The 21,682-nt window shown below is 48.9% G+C and overlaps 1 protein-coding gene across 6 annotated transcripts in view; it reads left to right on the plus strand.

Annotated features, from left to right (window-relative positions):
- The window catches only part of PFKFB3 (6-phosphofructo-2-kinase/fructose-2,6-biphosphatase 3), a 45,575-nt gene that overhangs the window by 11,455 nt on the left and 12,438 nt on the right, over positions 1-21,682 (plus strand). For 2 of the 6 annotated variants that reach the window (XM_058022479.1, XM_058022480.1), the window contains exons 1-6: positions 13,993-14,559; positions 18,887-19,012; positions 19,308-19,404; positions 19,654-19,720; positions 19,857-19,931; positions 20,242-20,298. In XM_058022479.1, coding sequence (XP_057878462.1) covers positions 14,481-14,559; positions 18,887-19,012; positions 19,308-19,404; positions 19,654-19,720; positions 19,857-19,931; positions 20,242-20,298 — 501 coding nt within the window. In that variant the 5' untranslated portion in view covers positions 13,993-14,480. Of the gene's footprint in view, positions 1-13,992; positions 14,560-18,886; positions 19,013-19,307; positions 19,405-19,653; positions 19,721-19,856; positions 19,932-20,241; positions 20,299-21,682 lie in introns of those variants that run through there. The other 4 variants (XM_058022475.1, XM_058022476.1, XM_058022481.1 and 1 more) reach the window with 3 other exon arrangements.

Here is a 21,682-nt window from a genome sequence, read left to right on the forward strand (position 1 = left end):
CTAACATAGCTGGAGCAGAAATTTGAGAATTTACTTTTTTTAGAATTTACTTTCTTAGAAATCCTCCTTATTAGCAAGGGATTTCTCACAGGAGCAGCAGGACGTAACTGAGGCTGTGATTTGGACTTAGGCACGCTCCTGATAAAGCCCTTCCACAAAAGGAGTGTGGGATGGCTTTATGCCAAGTGCTCCAGGGATGGATCCATGCTCACAAAACAACATTCCCATTCACAGCAAAACAAAGAAAAATAAATTTATAGAATAAACAGTATACAGAATCATAATAAAGAAAAATAAATGGTAGGGTTTGGATTTTTTTTTCCAGCCTGGGTCCATTTCCAGCTGGATCTCATTCATAGCTGAGGACAAGGTTTTGGGGTGGGCAAGAAGGACTCAGAAGTAGCTTCACCACCAAAATCTCCATGTTGCTGAGCCAAGCTGAGCAGGCTCAGATGAGTTGAGGCAGAAGAGGCACCTGCCAGCAGTGATTTTTGTGTTTATTTTTTTCTCCAAGGTGGCTTTGCCAAAGGCAGGGAATGGATTTCCACCTCCTGCCAGCTGTGAAGATCATGTGCACAGGGGAGCACAGTCAGCAAAGCCTTTGTTTCCCTTAAACATTAAATCACCTCTGGTTGCTGCCGTGTTTCTCCTTTCCCTTTTTTTTTCTTCTCTTAATAATTTTTGTGTGCAGCTGAGCTGCTGAGAAACCGATCACGTCCAAAACATTTACACCATAAATAAAAGAACAATGCAATAAACCATTAGATCATGTAGGGCTGTTGCAACATCAGCAATTAGGTGGAAGGCACGAGGGTGGGGAGCATTCATTTTCATGGATGTGACTTTCCTAGCCCAAATTCTGGACGACCTGAGGTTACCTTTTCCAGCCTGGCTTGGCTGTGCTGTCACACGGGGCTGGGTGGCCCAGCTGCAGGCAAGATGGGACAAGGCAGCAGCGTGGGACGGGGCTGGCATGTGCCAGTGCTGAGCTTTAGTCACCCCTGCCATCGATGACTGGCTCTGCCTGAATGCAAGAGGAGCAGATTTGTGAGTGCCATCCCGAGGCAGTGCAGGCTGCCAGGGCTGGGGCGGCTGCGTGCGCTCCTGCACGTGTGCAAGGGAGCTGTGCTTGCTCTGCTCTGGGCTCAGGTGGGTTTGAAATGGGGTTGGAATGGGTTTGAGGTGTGTTTGAAATGGGTTTTCAGGGATATTCAGCTGGCTGGGTCTGGAATGAGTGCCAGTGTTTAGGGGCACAGCACATCCATGCTCTAAGCTGCAGGTGCTACAGCTCCTGTGGCCCTCTGGCTGCCCCACCTTCATCCCAAACTTGTCACAGACATCCTTTATGAAAAATCATTTCCTTAGGATTTTTCCTCCTGAGAAGCTGGGAGGCCTCAGGAACAAAATGTAAACAATGGTTATCTGCTGCTGTGGAATGCAACAGGTGGATCTGTGATTGCTCTCATGTGGTTGTTTCTAATTAATGGCCAATCACAGTCAGCTGGCTCGAACTATCTGTCCAATACACAAACCTTTGTTATTCATTCTTTCTTTTTCTATTCTTATCTAACCTTCTGATTAAATCCTTTCTTCTACTCTTTTAGTATAGTTTTAATGTAATATATATCATAAAATAATAAATCAAACCTTCTGAAACATGGAGTCAGATCCTCATCTCTTCCCTCATCCTCAGACCCCTGTGAACACGGTCGCAAGCCCCTCCTCAAGCACTGCCTGGCTTTAATTACAGGCTTAGAATTTAGATATCCCCTAAAACTGAGCTGAACCCCTCCTGATGCTGCTGAGTCAGGGATGGAGTGTAAGACTCCAGTCTTCAGAAGGTGGATCAGAAGGTAATTCAATGAAGGTTGTGGGACTGCACATGGCACTTGGTGCTGCAGTCTGGTTGAGGTGTTAGGGCATAGCCACAAGCTTTTGTTTTCATTCTTTTTCTATTCTCAGCTAGCTGATTAAATAATTTCTTCTATTATTTTAGCACAGTTTTAATATAATATATATAATAAAATAATAAATCAGCCTTGTGAAACATGGAGTCAGATCCTCATCTCTTCCCTCATCCTGGGACCCCTTGTGAACACGGTCACACCAACCCATCCTGGTGGGAGCCCCCTTAGCCACAGCTGTTTTTGCGTGGCTGGCAGGTTTGGGAATTGCTCTGGGCTCTGCTCCATGGGTACAAACTGTATCTCCCAGTGCCCCAGTGACCACGCTGGATCCCCTGAGGCAGCACAAGCATTGCACCCGGCAGTGGGTGAAAGGTGCCCATCAATCAGGAGCCTGGCGCTGTCCCAGCCTGGTTCACAACAACATGAACTGAAGGGAGGTCATGCCTTGAGCCTGAGCCTGGCTCTCCTTTATAGGGAAGCTGGCAGGAAAGCCTGCCCAGGAGTCGGGTGTCCCTCAGATCTCTTGTTTTTGTCTAGCAGTTGTTTTCCTTGGGGCTGAGCTCTGGGTAAACAGCTGGGCTGGGAAATGTGAAACCCTGGCTGTGGCCCTGCTGTCACCACAGGTGTCAGCCCAGGGACGTGCAGGGAGCAGGAACCCACCAGAGCTGTGCAGGGGGGCACAGGGGGATGGAAATGTGAGGTGAGCCCCTGTCCTGGGGTCATCTGTTTGTTTTGAGAGGTGTCCTGTTTGTGGCACAGAGTTTGTGCTGGCACAGGGTGCCCAGAGCAGCCGTGGCTGCCCCTGGATCCCTGGAAGTGCCCAAGGCCAGGCTGGGTGGGTCTTGGAGAACCTGGGATAGTGGAAGGGGTGAAACTGGGTAATCTTTTATGTCCCTTCCAACACAAACCATTCTGTGATTCCCTAACGGGTGGTGTTGCTGGAAATGCTGAAGCAGACACAACAAAAGTGGTTTTCCCCCATCTCCAGTTTTATTCAGTGAGGATGAGTCATCATCAATGGCCAAGATGTGTTTCCACCTGTGCCATGCCCTCCTGGCTCTGGCTCTCAGCTCAAGTAACAGCAATTATTTAGGAGAAAACTGAAGCCCTCACAATGCTCTGAAGCACAGCATCTTTCCTTGTGACCCCTGCCAGGCACCCAGATGCTGCTTTGCTGCTCCCTGTTAAACTCCAGGGCAGAAATCTAAACATTCAGCTCAGTTTTCCTTTTTTTTTTTCCCCCCACAAGGAGCTGTTAACAGCTTGTCATTGCGGGTTGGAAAATATAAATGTATTTGAGAAAATATGTTGGCAGCAAGCTCCCCATATTGTTTCAGCTTGCCCCAAAATTCCAGAGACATTTTCCATTAATATTTTTCCTGTCTGATTGGAAAATATCAGAGAAAAAAGAAACAAATTCTGTAGATGTTTTTTAATAAATTTAGACATTTTTTTCTCCCCCAGCCAGGTCTCCTTGGCATAGAAAAAAAAGTAAATGAAATACACAAATTAAAATCATATGCTTGGACTTAAATGCACTAAAATCATTGCTCTGTAAGTGGAAGAATTTTAAGAAAACCATGATAAGGAAATTTGGTTATTTAATTTCTGCATTCCAGCAATCTGTGTGATCTGACTCCAGTGATTTGGGTCCAAAACTTGGTTAGGAGAGATGTTAGGAAATTGGAGGTTCTCTGAGAGAGACTGTGACTGTAAGGAGCTCCAGCAAAAGATATGGGAACAAACCTGGCCCTTACTATTCTAAATTTCAGCTTGTTGACCCCACACTTTCCCTCTCACCTGTCTTTCACAGAGCTCCTACAAGCAGTGCCTGCAGGTCTGGAGTTTAAAGGCACAGGGCAGCACTCTGGAGAAGCGGGACGCTTAGAGCTCACCTTGTGGTTTTGAATGGAGAGAGGAGCCCCTGGGGAGGCAGATCCAGGGCACAGCTCAGCCCCGGGGGTGCTGCTGGTCCCAAAGTGGCTCTCCCTGGAGCGTGTGGGCCCCTGTTGGGCAAGCATTGTCTGGGTCGTGCCAGCCCTGTGAGGAAGCAGGGGTGAGCAGGCTGTCTGTCCATGGGGCAGGCGTGCTCGCAGAGCTGAGGTGTGGGTGGGAAGGTTCTCGGCACGTACACGATTTCAACACGCAAAGCTCTGCTCTGCCTCCCTGCGTGGGGCTCTGGGTTGGACAAGGACCTGTGGTTTGGGTCACCTCGAGCTCTGAGATGTGTGTGGAATGGTTTTGGGCACAGCTCCGAGCTCCCCTCCGTGCTCAGAGGACACAAACTCCTCCAGGACACACCTCACCCTGGTTTGCAGTCAGTACCCACAGCAGGGCAGCTGGATTGTTCCCTGTGCAAATGAGCGCCCATTTCCCTCCACAGGTGGTAGAAGTGGTGAAAAGTGACCAATTCCTTGTAGACACCCCAAAATTCCATAAATCCTTCCCCAAACTCTACCCACGGCTTTGCAGTGGATGGAGGCAGAGCAGCAGGAGCTGAGAGCATCAACGCCTCCTCCCTGCTCAGCATCCCTCAGGGGAGCCTTTCCATCCGAGCCTCCCAGGCAGTGCACATCCTTCTGGGATGCTGCTTCAAAAGGCCCTGCATCAGGAGCCAAACTGATTAGCAGCGGGGGTTGAGACCTGAGATTAAAAAATACCCTTTTTTTCCTGGGCTGTGATTAATCTGGTGCCCGCTGCTGCCTACAAGCACATCCCCCTTGATGCTCAGAAACACAAACCCAGCTCTCCCCCAGAGCTTTGTGTTTTAGGGTTTTTTTGCATTACTTTGAAGAGATTCCCCAGCATCTCTGGTGTATCTGACTTCACCACATCATTGCCTACAAGTTTTTTAGAGGCTTCCCTGTCACCATGACGATGCTGAGGTTGTCACTGGCCCGGGCTTGTTACATAATGAGGTGAGTCAGCGGCAGAAAGGCCACAGCCTTTGCTGCTGTTGGATTTAATAACCTGCAATGACGAGATAACGATCCGGGCTCTTAATGAAAGGTGGGTGGTAATGAGAAGTTGGGAAACAGTTCAATAGCAAAGTCCAGGGGATAATGACAGGCTGAGATTTCCGGAGGGGGATCATGGGCTGAACAGATTCATCATCCATGGGGGGTTTCACATCCAGCACCGAGCCCTGCAGGCAGCAGACCTGGAGAGCTGCATCCCACCTGGGAATTAGGTTTTCATAAGCACAATCGGCTTCAGCCACTGGGCACCTCCATGAAAATAAATCCTCTAACAATCTACTCATACAGGAGGGCTGGAATTCTTAGTTCTTCCCATCAGAGCTCCAAAATGCTGCGTTGCTTCACAGCACTGTGCTGGTTTGGGCTGGGACAGGCTGATTTTCTCCAGAGGAGCTGCTCTGTGATTCTGACTGGTGGCCAAAAGAGTGTTGGTAATACAGAGATGTTTTTGTTTTTTGCTGAGCAGGGCTTACACAGAGTCAAGGCTTTTCTGCTCCTCACCCCACCAGCAAGGAGGCTGGGGGGGCACAAGGAGTTGGGAGGGGACAGAGCAAGGACAGCTGACCCCAAACTGACCAAAAATATTCCATAAAATATTACATTTTGTCGTGTTTAGGAAAGAGGTGATGGTGTTTGCTATCCCAAGTCACCACTGCATGTGATGGAACTCTGCTTTCTTGGGGATCACTGGAAACCTGTGGGAAGTGGGGAGTGAATTCCTTGTTTTGCTTTGCTTGTGCACGTGGCCTTTGCTTTACCCAGTGAACTGTTTGTACCTCAACCCATGAGTTTTCTCACTTTTACCTTCCAGTTCTCTCCCCTATCCTACTGGGGGGGACAGACTGAGTGGGGCTGAGTTCCCAGCTGGGGTTAAACCATTAAAATCCTAAATTAGGTCTGGTTCAGGTGTGAGCATGTGACTGTGTTCACAGAGATCTTATGTTGAGGGAAGAGACGAGGATCTGACTCCATGTTTCACAAGGCTGATTTATTATTTTATTATATATATTACATTAAAACTATACTAAAAAATAGAAGAAAAGGTTCTCATCAGAAGGCTAGCTAAGAATAGAGTAAGAAGGAATGATAACAAAGGTTTGTGGCTCAGATTCTCTGTCCGAGCCAGCTGTGCTGTGATTGGCCATTAATTACAAACAACCAACATGGGCCAATCACAGATGCACCTGTTGCATTCCACAGCAGCAGATAATAATTGTTTACATTTTGTTCCTGAGGCCTCGCAGCTTCTCAGGAGGAAAAAATCCTAAGGAAAGGATTTTTCATGAAAGTTGTCTGCGACATGAGCACGTGGCTGTAATTCTGCTGGTTTTCCCGGAGAAGGCACTGTGGTAACACATGCCAAGTTCTGCTGGCAGCAGCAGGACAGGGAACATCTGATCTGGCAGCGGGGACAGAGCAGCCCTGTAAACACACTTTTCTCTCAGAGCAGCAGGATTTTTCTGCTGGATCAGTGCCTTGTCGCAGGTGGCTGTGGCCTCTTGATTAGGGATGAGGTAACCTGCGGTCAAGTCCAACAGCCTGTGGATTTACACCCTAAAGCAATCCCAGGATTTTCAGTGGGGAATTTCACACCTTAAAATAACAGTGCAAACAGGGAAGTGTTCCTTTCATGTAACTAAAAGTACCTGGGAGTAGAAGGCTCAACCCCGTGCCAAGATAATGTGAATATTGTCTTTTCAGAAGCTCTGACAATGCCAAAACCTGAATTGTGGCTCTCTGACTGATCTGCACTCTTTAACCCTTGTTATTAAGACCCGAGCCTGAACTTCTGCAGCCAGGTTTCATTTCAAGAAGAACCAGTATTAAATTCCTGAGACTGGAATATCCCAACCTCTTGCCATTTAATTACCCCATAACTACTTTTAGAAACCCGTGTTTCGTAGAATCACAGAATGCCCTGGGATGGAAGTGACCTTTAAACTCATCCAGCTCCAACCCCTGCCATGGCAGGGACACCTTCCACAAAAATACATTGCTTTGAGCCCTGTCCAACCTTGGACACTTCCAGGGATGGGGCAGCCACAACTTCTGAGTGCCAGGGCCTCACCATCCTCACAGTAAATAATTTATTTATAATATCTACCCTAAATCTACCCTCTCTACCACCTATGGAGTCAATTATCTTTATGGTTTAGCCCATTTATGGGGTGAGTTTTGTTTTGCACTAGTCTTGTACAGTCAGGAACTTTCACAGGACGTTGCTCAATCCTCCTGGACCAGTTTCTGAGCAGACCTGCCAGCTTTGTGAAATGTCCCTGCTTTAATGGATATTTGCAGCTTTGGAGTGTTATCTCCAAATTATATTTTTTGAGAACTACGGAATGTAATAATTTTTTTAAATTACAAATAAAGCTCCTTTCTTAAATATGAACCTCCATCTGGGAGGCTCCTTTGGGGTCATCAGTCCTGGCTAATGGACACCCATTGTACACCTCTCCATTTTTGGTCTTAAGATTTACTGGGTCATCCAAGGCACATTTGGATGTGCATTTCCACCTCTCTGAGGACAGTGGAGGAAACCTTGATTGATTTTACTTTTAATTTGATAAATTGAGATTGAATCCAGGCTCTCCTCCTTCCTTCTTCCCCATATTCATCAGAGCCAGGCATTGCATTTATAACTCCCATTTCCCTTCCTGCTACCCTTTAACTCAGCCAGGTATAACCAAACACCTTCAAGTTAGGGCACAAATCCAACCACTGAAAAGAAAATAAGGTTTGAACCCTTGTCCTCCTGCCTGAAGAGTTATAAACTAAAAGAAATTAAACAAACAAACACCTTTGCAGAGTGTTGGCTTCAAGGAGGAGTTTACTTGAAGGAGTTCCTGCGTGGTTCAGAGTGTGGCAGTGCCACCACACAGGGAGCTCAGAGCAGAGGGCTGAGCAAAACCAGCAGGTCCCCAACCTGCTATATCACCCGAATGAGCCTGAATTCTGCATTTCTGCACCCGTTTCCTGGCTTTTCCTGTCCTTGGCTGCCAGGAAAGCAAGGCCAGCCCTGGGTGCAGTGTTTGACAGGGGCTGATAGCGGGGTGAGCAATGCCCTGTGCCCTGGTGGGGATTTCCCTCTCCGGGGCTCAGCCCTGCTTTCCCAGTGCCACAAGCTGAATTTCCCCCCTTCCTCCGCTTGTGGTTATTTTTAGGCAGAGCTGCAGCCACAGGCAGGCTGTGGCAGCCCCGTGGTGTCCCAGTGCTGTCAGCAATGACTGGAATTCCTCAAAACCAGCCGAGGAAGGAGTTTCATGAGCACACCAGGTGCAATTAGAGGGTGCAACAGGCTGAAAACTGCATGGATTGTGCACAGCCAGGAAGGAGCACTCGTGTCTGCACTGGTGGGGGAGAGGAGGGAGAGCCCTGGGGCACACGATGTTCCTGCCCTGCATCCTGCGCCCCGGGCAGGGCTCAGCCCTCCCTGCTGCAGAGGGACCAGGAGCTCCCCTGATTTCAGGGTCAATCCCTGCTGAGGAACCCCTAATCCCTGCAGGAAACCCTGTCTGGAGTGATCTGTGTGTTTTGAGAGGTGTCCTATTTGTGGCACAGAGTTTGTGCTGGCACAGGGTGCCCAGAGCAGCTGTGGCTGCCCCTGGATCCCTGGAAGTGTCCAAGGCCAGGCTGGACAGGGCTTGGAGCAGCCTGGGACAGTGGAAACTGTCCCTGCCCATGGCAGGGGGTTGGATCTGGGTAATCTTTTATGTCCCTTCCAACCCAGACCATTCTGTGATTCCCTAATGGGAACCAAACCATTCTGTGATTCCCTAATGCTGCTGTCTGCAAATAATATCGTGAGGAGATGTTTTGGCTTGATTTCTGTTCCCCTTTGCGGCAGGAGGAAGAAAAGCAGCGTGAGACTGCAAAAACAGGAAGGTGACAGGCAAGAAATGAGGAAGAAAACACAACTTGTTCAATTTCACCCCGATTCATTGCAGGGACAGATGCAGGAGATCTTGGTGTTCCCTCCCGGGCATCAGGAGCTGGGTGGGATGAGGGAGAGGGAGGGTGGTGATGCAGGTACAGTTCACACTTCGTTCCCTGTTTATTTATTGCTGGAAGAGAAATACCTGCGAGGGGCAGGGAGGCAATTGAAAACTGCAGGCGCAAAGGACCGTGAACTCCAGCTGCCTCTCCAAATCCAAACATTTTTATCAGCCTGATAAAATCAGACTTTTAGCACCCTCCAAACATTTTTATCAGCCTGATAAAATCAGGCTTTTAGCACCCTCCCCGCCACCAGGCTGACCCGCAGCAGCTTTTTCTCAAGTCCTTCCAAAGAAAGCGCCATCAGCAGTGAAAACCGCTCAGCATCCAGCTGGCAAGGGGAGGGGTACATCAACCACTTGATTTCCTTCCTGACCTTTTTGAAAGCATCTAATTCCCCGAAAAATGTTGCAGACAATTTTCTTGGCTTCTTCAGTATCCCACTATTTAAAAATATTTTTTGTGACTGCAAAATTTTAGCACTTCTTCTTTTTTTTTTTTTTTTTTTTCTCTGTTGCTTTTGCTGTTGTTGTTGGGTGGGTTTTTTTGTTGTTTGTTTTTGATTTTGGGGGTTTTTTTGGTTGGTTTTTTTTTTTTGTTTTGTTTTGTTTTGTTTTTGGGGGGTTTTGTGTTTTTTTGGGGGGGTTTTTTTGTGGTTTTTTTGGTGTTGTTTTGTTTTTATTTTTTTGTGGGGTTTTTTTTGTGGGGTTTTTTTTTTTTTTTTTTTTTTTTTTTTTTTCCCTGAAAACTATATAAATTCCCCTTGGTCAGCCCAGAGGAATAATTTTTTCAGTTGCAAGACAATGTCATTAACGCACTAATAAGAGTCTGGGCAGCGGCTGCCTGACTTTTGCAACCACTCTCCCGGGGTAGGGAGCGCTTTGGAACAGCTTTAAACTGGATGAGAGTAGATTTAGATGGGATATTAGGGAGAAATTCCTTCCTGTGGGTGTGGTGAGGCCCTGGCACAGGGTGCCCAGAGAATCTGTGGCTGCCTCATCCCTGGAAATGTTCAAAGCCAGGTTGGACAGGGCTTGGAGCAGCCTGGGATAGTGGAAGTTGTTTCTTACAGCAGGGGCTGGGATTGGATGATCTTGAAAATCCCTTTAAACCCAAACCCTGCTGTGGTTCTGAGCTCTGTGCCCACATTCCAGGCCGGTAAACCAAGGCCACGCTGGAAAGTGCTGCAGATGAAGCTGCCCTGACATGAAGGGCGCACAGTGTGTGGCTGCACCTACACAGAGATGAACACACAGCTCCCAGGCACCCAAACCATGCAAAGAATTCCTGGATGTGTGACTGGGATGCCACCAGGCATCTCCTCCCAAAGGCACAACCAAAGGAGAGGATGTGTGCTGCCCTGAATGTAGGCAGGAACGTGACTGGTCCTTCCCTTCCAAGTTTCCTTTAGAGGGAATCAAATAAATAAATTGAAAAAAAAAAAAGACTTGAGAAGAGGAGGGTGAATCACAGCTTAGTCAGAGTTGGTGCTGGCATTCTGATGACAGGGAAGGCTGGCTGGTGACCAGTGGGTTCTTCCAAAGGGGATGGAGAATGAGGTCTGGAGCTGTTATTTTGGGATGCATCCAGAGCCACTGTGTCAGGATGGGTTGCTAGGTGAGTTTGACGTTGGAGCAGCCGTGGAACAAAAGAGGGAATTGAGAGGTTTTAGTTTTGGTGTTTCAGAGAAGTTTGAAGAATGTAAACCCCATAAGAGCTGGGTATTCTAGTCTCACAAAAATTGAGTTTTTCCCTTTCTCTTCCAGACTTTCCCTTTTTGTACCTCCCTCTCCCACCTCTCTGGACCTTCTGCATTAATCCCTTGGACTCTTAAGGTCAATTTCTTCCCCCGTGATTTTCACATTTCAAACCCTGGCATTGCATTTATACCCCTGTCCCTTCTCAATTTTTAAACATCTGCCAGTTCCTGACTGGGGTATGTGTGGCACACACGCTGGCTGGTTGATTCCTTGCTCCACCCTCTGTCCCTCGGTGTGGGACACCATCCCTGTCTGTCTGTCCCGTGTCACCCTGTGCCTGTGGTGGCTCTCCAGGAGCTGACACATCCCCCTGACAGCATCCAGGCTGCACCAGTGACTTGATTTCCTGAAAAATCGCTGAGCTAAGCACCCCTTTGGCCTTCTTATCACGGCAGCTGCCAGCAGCGTTTTATTTACCACTCCAGGTGCTATTTTTAGGAAGCTGGGATTTTGCATAGCACGATTTGGGAGGGGGGAAAAAAAATAATCCTCTGAGTGCACCTAGTGCCATCCCTGCCCTCTCCCCAGGGTGCAAGTGCCTTAAAAATAGAAATGCTTCTTGCAGCTGACCTCCCTGGCAGCAGCTGGGCGCTGGTGCCTTTGAAATCCAGGCCACTTATTTAGGAGTCGAAGCTTTCCGCTCCAGTTATTTGGGAGTTTCTAAGCCAAGAGTCACTAGGTGGATCTAATTTGAAGCGACTGTGATTTTAATTCAGGCAGGGTTTCGCTTTCGGGCTCCTTTTCATGTCGTGGGGGTGGTGATTTGTGAGGTGGGAAAGAGCTCACAAATGGAGAGGGGAGAGAGCTGCTGGGGGAAGGGGGATGATGATGATGATGATGCCTGAATTCCTCGTCCTGTAAAATCATGTGAATTTTTGTCCTCCTTCTGACTCATGCTCTAGCTGGGAACAGGCTTTCTGCTGCCCTACATGTGAGAAGGATTTGGGGATTTTGTGCAGAGTGGTGCAGGGAGGGCTGTTGTGCCTCACTCCCATCCCATCCTTGCCAACTGGAGCACTCACAGCTCTCTCCCATCTTCCTTCCCACACCCCAAATCTCTGGTTCTTTTCCAGCTCCCTCATAGTAGCTTTTTTTAAATTTTTTTTTTAATTTTTTTTTCTTTTTGCCTGTGAATATTTTTTCCCCTTTGTGTAGGAGAGGGAAAGATTGTGCACTTTTTACTTCATCTTGGCTCCATGTAAGGAATTAGCCAGAAATATCTTCCTTCTAAATGCGTTATAAAAATACAAGCCTTTGCTTCCAGAGAAGGAAGATGCCCTAAGTAAAAAAAGATTATTGAACATTTTAGGTATCTGAGATGCTCCTTAGCAGGCTTTAAATTCTGAAGCAAAATTTGCTGTATTCAACACCATCAAAGCAGATGCTCCCACCTCTAGAGCTCTTCCCACCCGTGACACAATCCCACATTTCCCTGCTGTGGCAAATCCCCAAAATCCTCCCAAAGAAACCCCTCCATGCCAGGTGGGACCATCCCCATCAGTGCTGGGGGACAAGGGGGTTTGGGCACCATCACAGGAATTTTCAGGGTGGTCCCAACCCCTCTGTGCTGCAAAAAGAGCCTGTGTGGGGGTGTCAGCATTGCTGGGGTGCAGTTTGCAGCCTAATTTAGAGTGGAAATATAACTTGCAGGAACCTGGCGAGTGGATTAAGACATTTAATAAACCAATAAAAAATATTTATTATTATTATTATTATTATTATTATTATTATTATTATTATTATTATTATCATCATCATCATCATCATCATCATCGTCATCACTACTACTACTACTATATTTTTATTGCTATTTTTTATTATTATATTTTTATTATTTATTGTATATTAACGTGACATAATGAAGAACAATGAAATTAATAGTAAAATGAAAAATAATAACCATAACATAATTTTATGAAAACGTTAAATAATAAATGATAGTGAAAGGAAAAAGTAAATTATAATGAAAAAATAAAATGAAATAATGAAATACTGAAAAAAGAAAAAAATAGTAAAATGCTAAAATTATAAAAATAATAAAATATTTTTATTAAAACATTAAATAAAAAAAGAATTATAAAAAGAAAAAATAACAATGAAAAAATAAAATGAAAAAATAAAGAAAAAATAAAGAAAAAATAGTGAAATGATAAGATTATAAAAATAATAAAATAATTTTATTAAAACATTAAATAATAAATAATGAAACGAGATTATTAAATTAAAATAATAATAAATTTGTAAAACATGGAATAAAAATCAGCGTTTTGCGCCCGTTTGCGAGCAGAGGCTCCCGCGGAGGGGCGCGGAGCGGGGCGGAGCAGCCGCGGTGGCCGCGGGCGGAGGCGGAGCCGCCGCATCCCGGGCATCCCCTCCGGGGGAGGCGGCGCAAGCGGCACCGCATGTGCGACGTGAGCGACGTGCAGGAGCGCAGGGCCGGCATCCCCCGGCCCCCCGGGACCCCCCGGGACCCCCGGCATCCCCCGGGACCCCGGCCCGAACCCGCCGACCGCGGAGTGAGCGGCGCAAGGGGCGCGCCGGCGGAGCCCCCCCGCATCCCACCGCTGTTGTACTTAGGGTTCCTTTCTCTTTCCCCCTCCCTCTGTTTTATTTTTAAAATTTGTTTTTTATTTTATTTGCCTATAGTTAATTTTTTTAATTTTATTTTTTTATTTTGTTCAACTTTATTCCAAATTTTTTGTAAAATTTCCTTTCCCCCTTCTTATTTTCACCTCTATTCCCTATTTTATTTTCCTAATTAATGTCTAATTAATATTTTTCTCTTTACATCTTTTACTCCTTTTTTTTTTTTATTTTTAAAGCATTTTTAAAAAAGTTTTTTATTGCCGAGTTTCCATTTTCCATTAAAAACTTAAATTCAATTTCCATAATTTTACATCATTTTGCATCATTTTACACAGCATCCCCTCGTTGGTTGAAAAGACGCGAGAAATGAAATAGGGCATTCATTTGACCGTGAATATTTTGCTCTGGGGGTCCCCTGCGCCCCCCGGATCCCCGCGGATCGGTGGGGGCGGGGTGGGTGTCGCGCTCCCCCCGCGGAACAAAGCGCGTCCTTTGTCCGCGCTGCAGCGCGGGCCGCGGCCGCCAGGGGGCGCCAGGGGCCGCGCCGGCATCCGCGCCTTCATCCTCCTCCCCATCCTCCTCCTCCCTCTCCTTCCCATCCTCCTCCCTCTCCTCCTCCTCCTCCTCCTCCCCGGCGGCGCCGCAGCGCCCGCCCGGCCCGGCCCGGCCCGTCCCGCCCCGCCCCGGAGGCGGTCCCGGCCTGTCGGGATAGAAAGAGGCGGCGCGGCGGCTGCCGGCACATCGTGAGCGGAGCCGGCCCGAGCAGCAGCCGCGATTGTCGCACCGCTCCTTCCCCGCCTGCCTCGCGTGGAGATTCTGCTGCCTTTCTTCTCTTGCTGTTTTTTTTTTCCGATTTAAAAGGAAAGATATTTTATTTTTTTCCTGTTTTTTTTTTTTTAATATCTATATTTTTTTCTACCCCGCTTTCCATCGGGGCTCGCCCTCGCTCTCTCTCAGCGCGCAGCGGCTGCGCTGGGGCCATTCCTGCCCGGCTTTGTGCCCTGCAGACCCGGCCCTCCTCTTCCTCCTCCTCCTCCCCCTCCTGCCGTAAAACCTTCACGAGGCTCACAGCAGCATCCGAAAGCGCCGCAGCCGCTCGCCCAAACCACCGACTGCAACAAAACCCCCTTTTTATTCTATTTTTTATCATATATTTCCCCCACCTCCTCCCCCCTCCATTTTTTATTTCTCCTCCTCCCTCCCTCAAACGCATCAAGGTGGACGCGGAGCGCAAAAAGACCTTTGTTTTAAAAATGCCCATGGAGCTGACGCAAAGCCGCATCCAGAAGATTTGGCTTCCCAATGACAACCGGCCGGCGCTGCCCCGCCGCTGTGAGTACGGGCACGGCAGCATCCCGGTGGGATGGCATGGAGGGATGGGATGGATGGATGGGGAGTGGAACTCTTCCCCTTTCTCCGCGCATCGTGGCGGGGCTCTTTGCAGCATCCTTTCTCCTCGGTGTGCCCGCATCCCAGCCTCAGCATCCCAGCCTCAGCATCCCCCCGGTGCTCGCATCCCACCCTCAGCATCCCGGCGGTGCCCGCATCTCCCCATCCCCGGCATCCCAGCCCCATCCCCAGCATCCCAGCGCTGCCATCCCGGCGGTGCCCGCATCCCATCCCCGGCATCCCATCCCCAGCATCCCGGCGCTGCCATCCCGTGACTCGGGCAGGGCAGGAAGGTGCATTCCGCTGTCACATGGCCCCGCAGGATGCGGGGAGGTGCCGCCGCCACACGCGTGGCCCCATTTCCACTCTGCGCTGCCAGCGCTGGGATTAAAAGGGAAGGGAGGAGGTTGTTCACCTCGGTTGTTCACCTCGCAGCCGGGATTTGCGCCGTGTCCAGCGGCTCGCCCGGGGATTTGTTAATGGTGGAAGCGTGAATGGTGTGGGCTGGAAGGGACCGTAATGATAATCTCGTTCCACAACCCTCCTGCCATGTGACAGGACACCTTCCACTAGACCGGGTTGCTCCAAATCCTGTCCAATTAGCGTGTTAAAATTGTTTTGGGGGGAGATGCAGGGAGGATTAGGGCAATGTATTTAAAACTCCAAGCAGACACAGCCGTTTGCAGTTTGCTGTTTAACCCCGAGGGGATGGGGAGGCAGGTGGAGGGGAATGCGCAAATTAGCGCTGAAACTCCTGCATTGCTGTCCCCTTGTCTCTGAAGCTCGCAATATAAAAATGTTTGGGTCACCCCGGTGTTACTATAAAGCAAATCTTGAATCGTGATCCAATCCGAAAGCTCAGGAAGCAGCTCTTTAGCAGCCACACTGACAATCTGCCGGTTGTGCGACTCCCAGCTCTAAAGGAGCCTGGCAGGAATGCGCGGAGCCGGGATGGACGGGGTGGCACTCGCAGCCTGGCGAGGAGGGATGGAAGTGGCTTTGCGTGAATCAGTCTTTCCGCCGCTTGCCTTCATCAGGCGTTTAAAGTCGCTTCCGATGTTTATTTACCTTGGCTGGAAAGTTTCCCCTTCTAAATAATATTTTTTTTTTTTTAAATAGACATGGAGTGAACTTGCCAGCTGGTGCTGCCCGTGGCTGTGGGTCAGGCACCCTGGAGCAGATGTTGGGATGCGGGAGCTGCCGAGGAAATGGGATTGCAGCAACAGGCTGCACATCTGGGCAGCCCGGGGGCTGTGCTTAGAGTGGGGTAAAGCGTCTCCCGGCTTAATGCTTTGCACGTGTGTCTCTGTGGCCGGGTTTCTCTCCAGGACTGGCACCTCTGAGAGAAATCCCTTGTGCACGCAGTGGTTTTTTTGCCACTTCGTTCGCCGGGTTTCTCAGCGAGAGCTCTCTTTTGGTAGCGGAAAAAAATAACGTATTTGATATATTAAGGCACCGAGGGGATTATTAATAACACAATGTGGCTTGTAAATATATTTTCTCGGGGTGGGAGCGAGCCACGCTGTGCAATGTGAGATGAGGGTTTTTAGGCTTTTTTTAGCTAACTCTTTTTTTAACTCGAGGTATTTTAAACGTGCTATTAGTTCCTCAGCAGCAACAAAGAGCGAGGGTGGGAGGGAAGGGCGGGATAACGGGGACCACTTCCAGCGTGATGCCTGGAGGGAGCGGCCGCATCCCGGGTGTGAGCATCCTCTGGGAATGGCGCATCCCGGGTGTGGAAGAACCACTCCGACGGTGTGCTGGCTGGTCCGGGGCAGGCTGCGGGGCTTCCTCCAGCTGCCCTTTCGACAGCGGTCCATTAAATTGCTGTCACGCCGCACGTCTCTCACGTAGGGGCTGGGAAAGGGGAGCCCTCGAAGGCGCTGGCTGGGCAGAGGCGCCGAGGGGAGGGGGATGCTCGGGCGGGGAAGGGGCTGCGCTGCCTCTCTCCGTCCTTGTGGCCGCTTTCCCCCGTCCCTGGGGCTCGGAGGGCGGGGGACACACGGTCCCGTTCGGTGGCGGTGGCAGCGGTGGGCAGGGTCAGGGAAGGTGTTGGGATTGCAGCTGGGAAAATGAAATAGCACCGACAGAACGTGCAGTCCGGGCTTGGGGGAGGTTTGGGGAATACTTAGGAGGAGACAGTGAAAATGCCTCAAGTGGGGAGGTGGCTGTTCTATCCGACTTTTTATAGAAGCAAATTTCCTTCCCTTTTGGGCTGGGCGTTCTTTATATTTTGTTTTTCCTCTTCCTCTTTTACCCACTGACTTTCTGGCAAACAGCAAAAGTGATAAGCTCCTGTTAAATACCCTCCCTCCCGACTGAGCCTGAAAGTCATCCCTGCCCTTGATTTACCTGGCTGGAGATGTTGATAAGGAGCAATGAATATGCATTGAAATCCCTGATAGCTTCCCAGCAGTGGTGAAAAGAAATGATGAATGAGGCCTTTGTGAAGCACCGGGAGCAAAACACTGGGTTCTGTTTCATCCCTGATGCAAAGTTTCCCGGAGACTTTTGCTTTGGGCTCGGATTGCTGATGAAAAGTTGCTCGCTGATGCTGTGGTGTTTTGGGAGGTGCTGTTCCATGGTGCAAGGGCAGAAAAAATTTTGAATTTTGGGTGTTTGGAGGTGACACGTGTGTGCCCACACAGTGCCAGCCCTGGGGCTGTCACAGCTGCCTGGAGCCACAGGGACACGAACAGTGTCCAGCATTGTCCCTTTACTCTTGCAGTGCTATTTAATGGCCCTAAATCCTCTTAGCTCTGCTCTTTGAGACCCTTTGTCCTCAGGCAGGTAGGGAAAGGAAGAGTTTCCTTATTCAGGTGTTACCCCTTCCTCCTCCCTTTATCTAATAATTGTGTGGGGTTTATGCAAAGCAGACCTGCACCCATAGCTTGGATGAGGATGTGAGATTGTGGGAGCAGGGAAAGTGTTTTTCTGGGCGTGTTGCACAGCTCCCTTGTGCCCCAGCACAGAAAATTGGCACTTGCTGCCAAAATCTTTGGGAGCTGCCCTGGGGTTTTGAAATGCAGCACTGGGCACGGGGCAGGTTGCACAAAGGGAAGGAGTGAGGGCAGCTCCAGCCTGGGGAATGAAACAAAAAATAAACCATATTTTAGGTAATTTTTAATGTCTTGCCTGCTGATTTGCTTTGGTGAGAAACTTGGGAAGATGATGGGTGGCTCTTCCATGTGGGTACCAGTGCCATAAATCTTCCTTGTGGCCTTAATTTTGGTTTCTCCAGCTGCTGGATTTATTTATTTTCTTCAAAGGGGGTGTACTTTGCATGTTCTATGGGTACCTCTCAGGTTTTTTTGCCCTTTTCCTGACAAAAACCTCCCCCAGCCCCCGTGTCCATCCCCGGGTGCCCCTGGCATCCCCTGTGCCACCTCAGGCAGCTGTGTTAGGCAGGCAGAGCTCTCCACCCAGGCCGTAATTAATGGGGTTTTATGGCTCTGCCACCAGCCACTCACTCCCTGCATTCCTTTCCTATGAGCTCTCTGCTCACCGGGTGCATGGAGGGAAGGGTGGGTGAGAAATCCCCTGCAGGGTCCCACCTGTCCTGCAAATGCTGCCAATGGGGTTTTCTTTCCAGCTGTTTGACATGGACCCTCTTCACCACAACAACAAAAACCCCAAAAACACAAACAAAAAAACCACCAAAAAACAACCAACCAACCAAAAAAAAAAAAAAAAAAAAAAACAAACCCAAAAAATCCCAACAACTGAGCTTAGGTTTGCAAGGAAAAAAGGGATAAATGTACTTGGATATCTGCTTTTAAATGCTGCTAGTTCTGTCATTCTGTTGCCTTGTCTGTCTTCAGAAAGTCCAGTTAGCTGGTTGTGTGTCAGCTGGAAATTTAGTCAAACATTTTAGGAGATGCTTTCTGTGGGTGAAGATCTGGACCAGATCTGGTATTTCAGCACTGACACTGCTGCAGGGACAGGTCCAAAATCCTTGGCTGTCATTGAGCTTTTCATGGAATTGCCAAGCCATTGGAATGGGAAGTTGTGCTTGCCTTGATTTTGAATTTTATTCTTATTTTTAATTTTATTCTTTAAATTATTTTTTATTTTGGTTGCAAATGTGGAAATTGAGGCACAGAGGCTCTCCAGAGAGCCTGGCCTGGCTCCTTGCCCACTTTGCACCCATCAGGATGTGGCTTTCATGTTTCCTCCAGCTGCTGAAGCACTTGGAAGGAGTCCAGATGAAAACAAGTGCCTTGTTGGGTCAGTGCAGAGAATTAACAGCTCCTGTTCTTTTTCCTTGCAGCCTGTGGGCCTCAGCTTGCCAACTCCCCCACTGTGATAGTCATGGTTGGCCTCCCAGCCCGTGGCAAGACCTACATCTCCAAGAAGCTGACGCGCTACCTCAACTGGATCGGTGTCCCCACAAAAGGTGAGGCCTGCACTGGCTGCCAGGGGAGAGCAGGAGGTCTGGTCCTCAGGAGTTCCTCTAGATCACTGCTTTGGGAGATGGGAGTTAGTGGGGGATGTTTCCAAGATCCCACAGGCCAAATAGAAATACCTGTGTTTTCGTATCCTGGGCTCTCCTTCACTTTGAAGACCAAGGGATGCCCTTAGGATGTAATTTTGTGCCCCCAGCTTGCTTTAACTGCAGAAGGTACACAACTGAGTCATGTCCCTCATTTTTATGGTTTGTTTTTTTGTTTTGTTTTCCTTTTCCCACCCAGTTTTCAACGTTGGGGAGTACCGCCGGGAGGCCGTGAAGCATTACAGCTCCTATGACTTCTTCCGTCCTGACAACGAGGAGGCCATGAAAGTCAGGAGGTGAGGGTGGGCTCCCTGACCCCACATGGTGCTGAGGCCCATGGCTGGGAGCAGAGTTACCCAGTTTGGGGCTGATGGACAGAGAAGCTGCGCTCTGAATTTCCCCTGGACTTGAAATTCAGAGTTGGGCTCTGATTTTCTCCCAAGGATTCTGAGGGCTCAAAACTGAATCCGTGTGGGATTGGTGACTTCAGGGTGTCCTCCACACCCTGAGGACCCCAGGGCCACATGTCTGTCCCTGTTTTGCAGGCAATGTGCCATGGCTGCCCTGAGGGATGTGAAGCTGTACCTGACGGAGGAGGCCGGGCAGATTGCGGTGAGCTCCAGATGTGCTCAGATGGGGTTTGGCAGCTGTGCTGACCCCAAACATCCTCTGCAGTCCCTCCTCTGAGGAGGGGCTCTCTGGGAAACCAGGCCCTTGTGGTGCTAATTGAGATCTTTTGCTTTTAAAGGTTTTTGATGCCACCAATACCACGAGGGAGAGGAGAGGGATGATCCTGAACTTCGCCAAAGAGAACGGGTTCAAGGTTGGTGCCATGGGTCTGGTGCCTGCATTGTGAGGCCCACTGTGGTGTAGAGTTGGTGTATCTTGTCTTAACTCATGTGTTGTCCTCATGCTGCTCCTGTCTGAGGGAGATTTCACTGCTGGGTTTGATTAAAAACATGAAAATCTTCCTTCATTCCCTGTACTGAGCCGTGGGGAGGGAAAGGATGGCAGTGGGGCAGAGGAGGAGCTCTCTGGTCCAGCAGGGAGGAGGCTGGGTTGAGCAAGGAGCTGGTTGAATGTTATAAACCTTATTTTGGTGGCTTTCAGCTGAGCTCTGCTTTGCTTCACAGGTGTTCTTCATTGAATCTGTCTGCAATGATCCCAACGTGGTTGCCACCAACGTTATGGTAAGTGTGGCACTGGTGGGAATGTCCTGCTTTTGCTTTCCCTCCATAGAGAGATAGGAATGGCATCACCCTCACAAGCTCTGGTCTTCATGGTGGGCTTCAACCAGCCTGGAGGGACAGCCCAGCATGGCACTGCCAGTCCAGGAGGTTCCTGGAATGTGTTGGTGACTTCCTTCTCCAGGGGACAGCACCTGTCCTTGTTTGCTCTGTGCTGCACCTTGCAAGGAGGGGCTGCTGAGGAATGTGGAGCTCCAGGGCAGCCTGTGCTGCAGCAGCTGTCAAGTGAGATGAAAGGAAAGCAGGTTTTGGCCTGGAGTACTGTGGGATAAAAAGCCCAGGAGGGAAGAGGGGCCCAAGAAAACTGGTTTCATGTTCAAGGGTCATCTTCTCCAAGTTCAGCTGTGACGCAGCCATCAAAAATGCCAGGATGGACGAGGAGCTCCTGGGCAAACTCAAAATCAAACACTAAAAGGAAGCCTAGAGAGAGGATGGAAGCAAGGACAGGGAGCCTGGGAGGAATACAGAGATTGGCTGTTCAGACAAGAATTGGGTTGGGAAAAACAAAGCCCTGACAGAACTGGGGGACTACAGGTGCGGTCCTCACATCAATGTTTGGGAAGAAAGTGAAGCAGATCATCCTGGAAACTCTGCTGAGGCACGTGGAAGATAAAAAGATGGTTGGAGGCAGCCAACAAGGCTTCACTGGAGGCAAACTGTGCTGCAGCCAGGGGCTGAAGAGTGTCTTTTGCTCCTGCTGGGAGCTCTTATCCCAGTGACCAACTTTTTGCATACAGCCTTTTCTACAACAAAATGCTCTGTTTGCTACTTTTTTTTTTTCCCCCAAGCTGGATTTTTTTTTTTTGAGGATTTTAATCCCTTTATTTGGAAACTAATGCTTGAAGGGTGAGAGAATCAGCTCCTAGCTGAGCATGAGATTTTGCTCCACAGGGAACTGCAGATGAATGGTGCTCTTAGTGCTGTGGAAAATACACCCCAGGCCTGGGATGCTGCCACATGTGTTGATCCACGGTGTTATCCTGTTGGTTTCAGGACTGCTTGTGAAGTTACCAGTGTGTAATGCTGCTGTTACAACCCAAATCTTGAGGAAAAGCAGCCTGTTAGATTAGTTCAGGCAGGAACTAGTCCATGAGAGTTGTAGATATTCACACTGCCTGTTTGTGGTGTCTTTCAGCCCAACAGCTTGCAGCAAATAATGCACAAGAAGGGTTTAAATGTTGCCATCTCAGGGTCCTGCTGCTGAGCTGGGATAAGGATCTTGTTTAAGTTCATGCACTTCCCTTTTTCAGCTTGAATTTGAACCTGATGGGGTTTTTTAGCCATTGGGAAGCTCAGCTTTCCTGCTGTTGGGTGGTGCAGTGCTAGC

The sequence above is a fragment of the Melospiza georgiana genome, chromosome 4, assembly GCF_028018845.1.
Source record: "Melospiza georgiana isolate bMelGeo1 chromosome 4, bMelGeo1.pri, whole genome shotgun sequence".
In the NCBI taxonomy this organism is placed as follows: domain Eukaryota; kingdom Metazoa; phylum Chordata; class Aves; order Passeriformes; family Passerellidae; genus Melospiza; species Melospiza georgiana.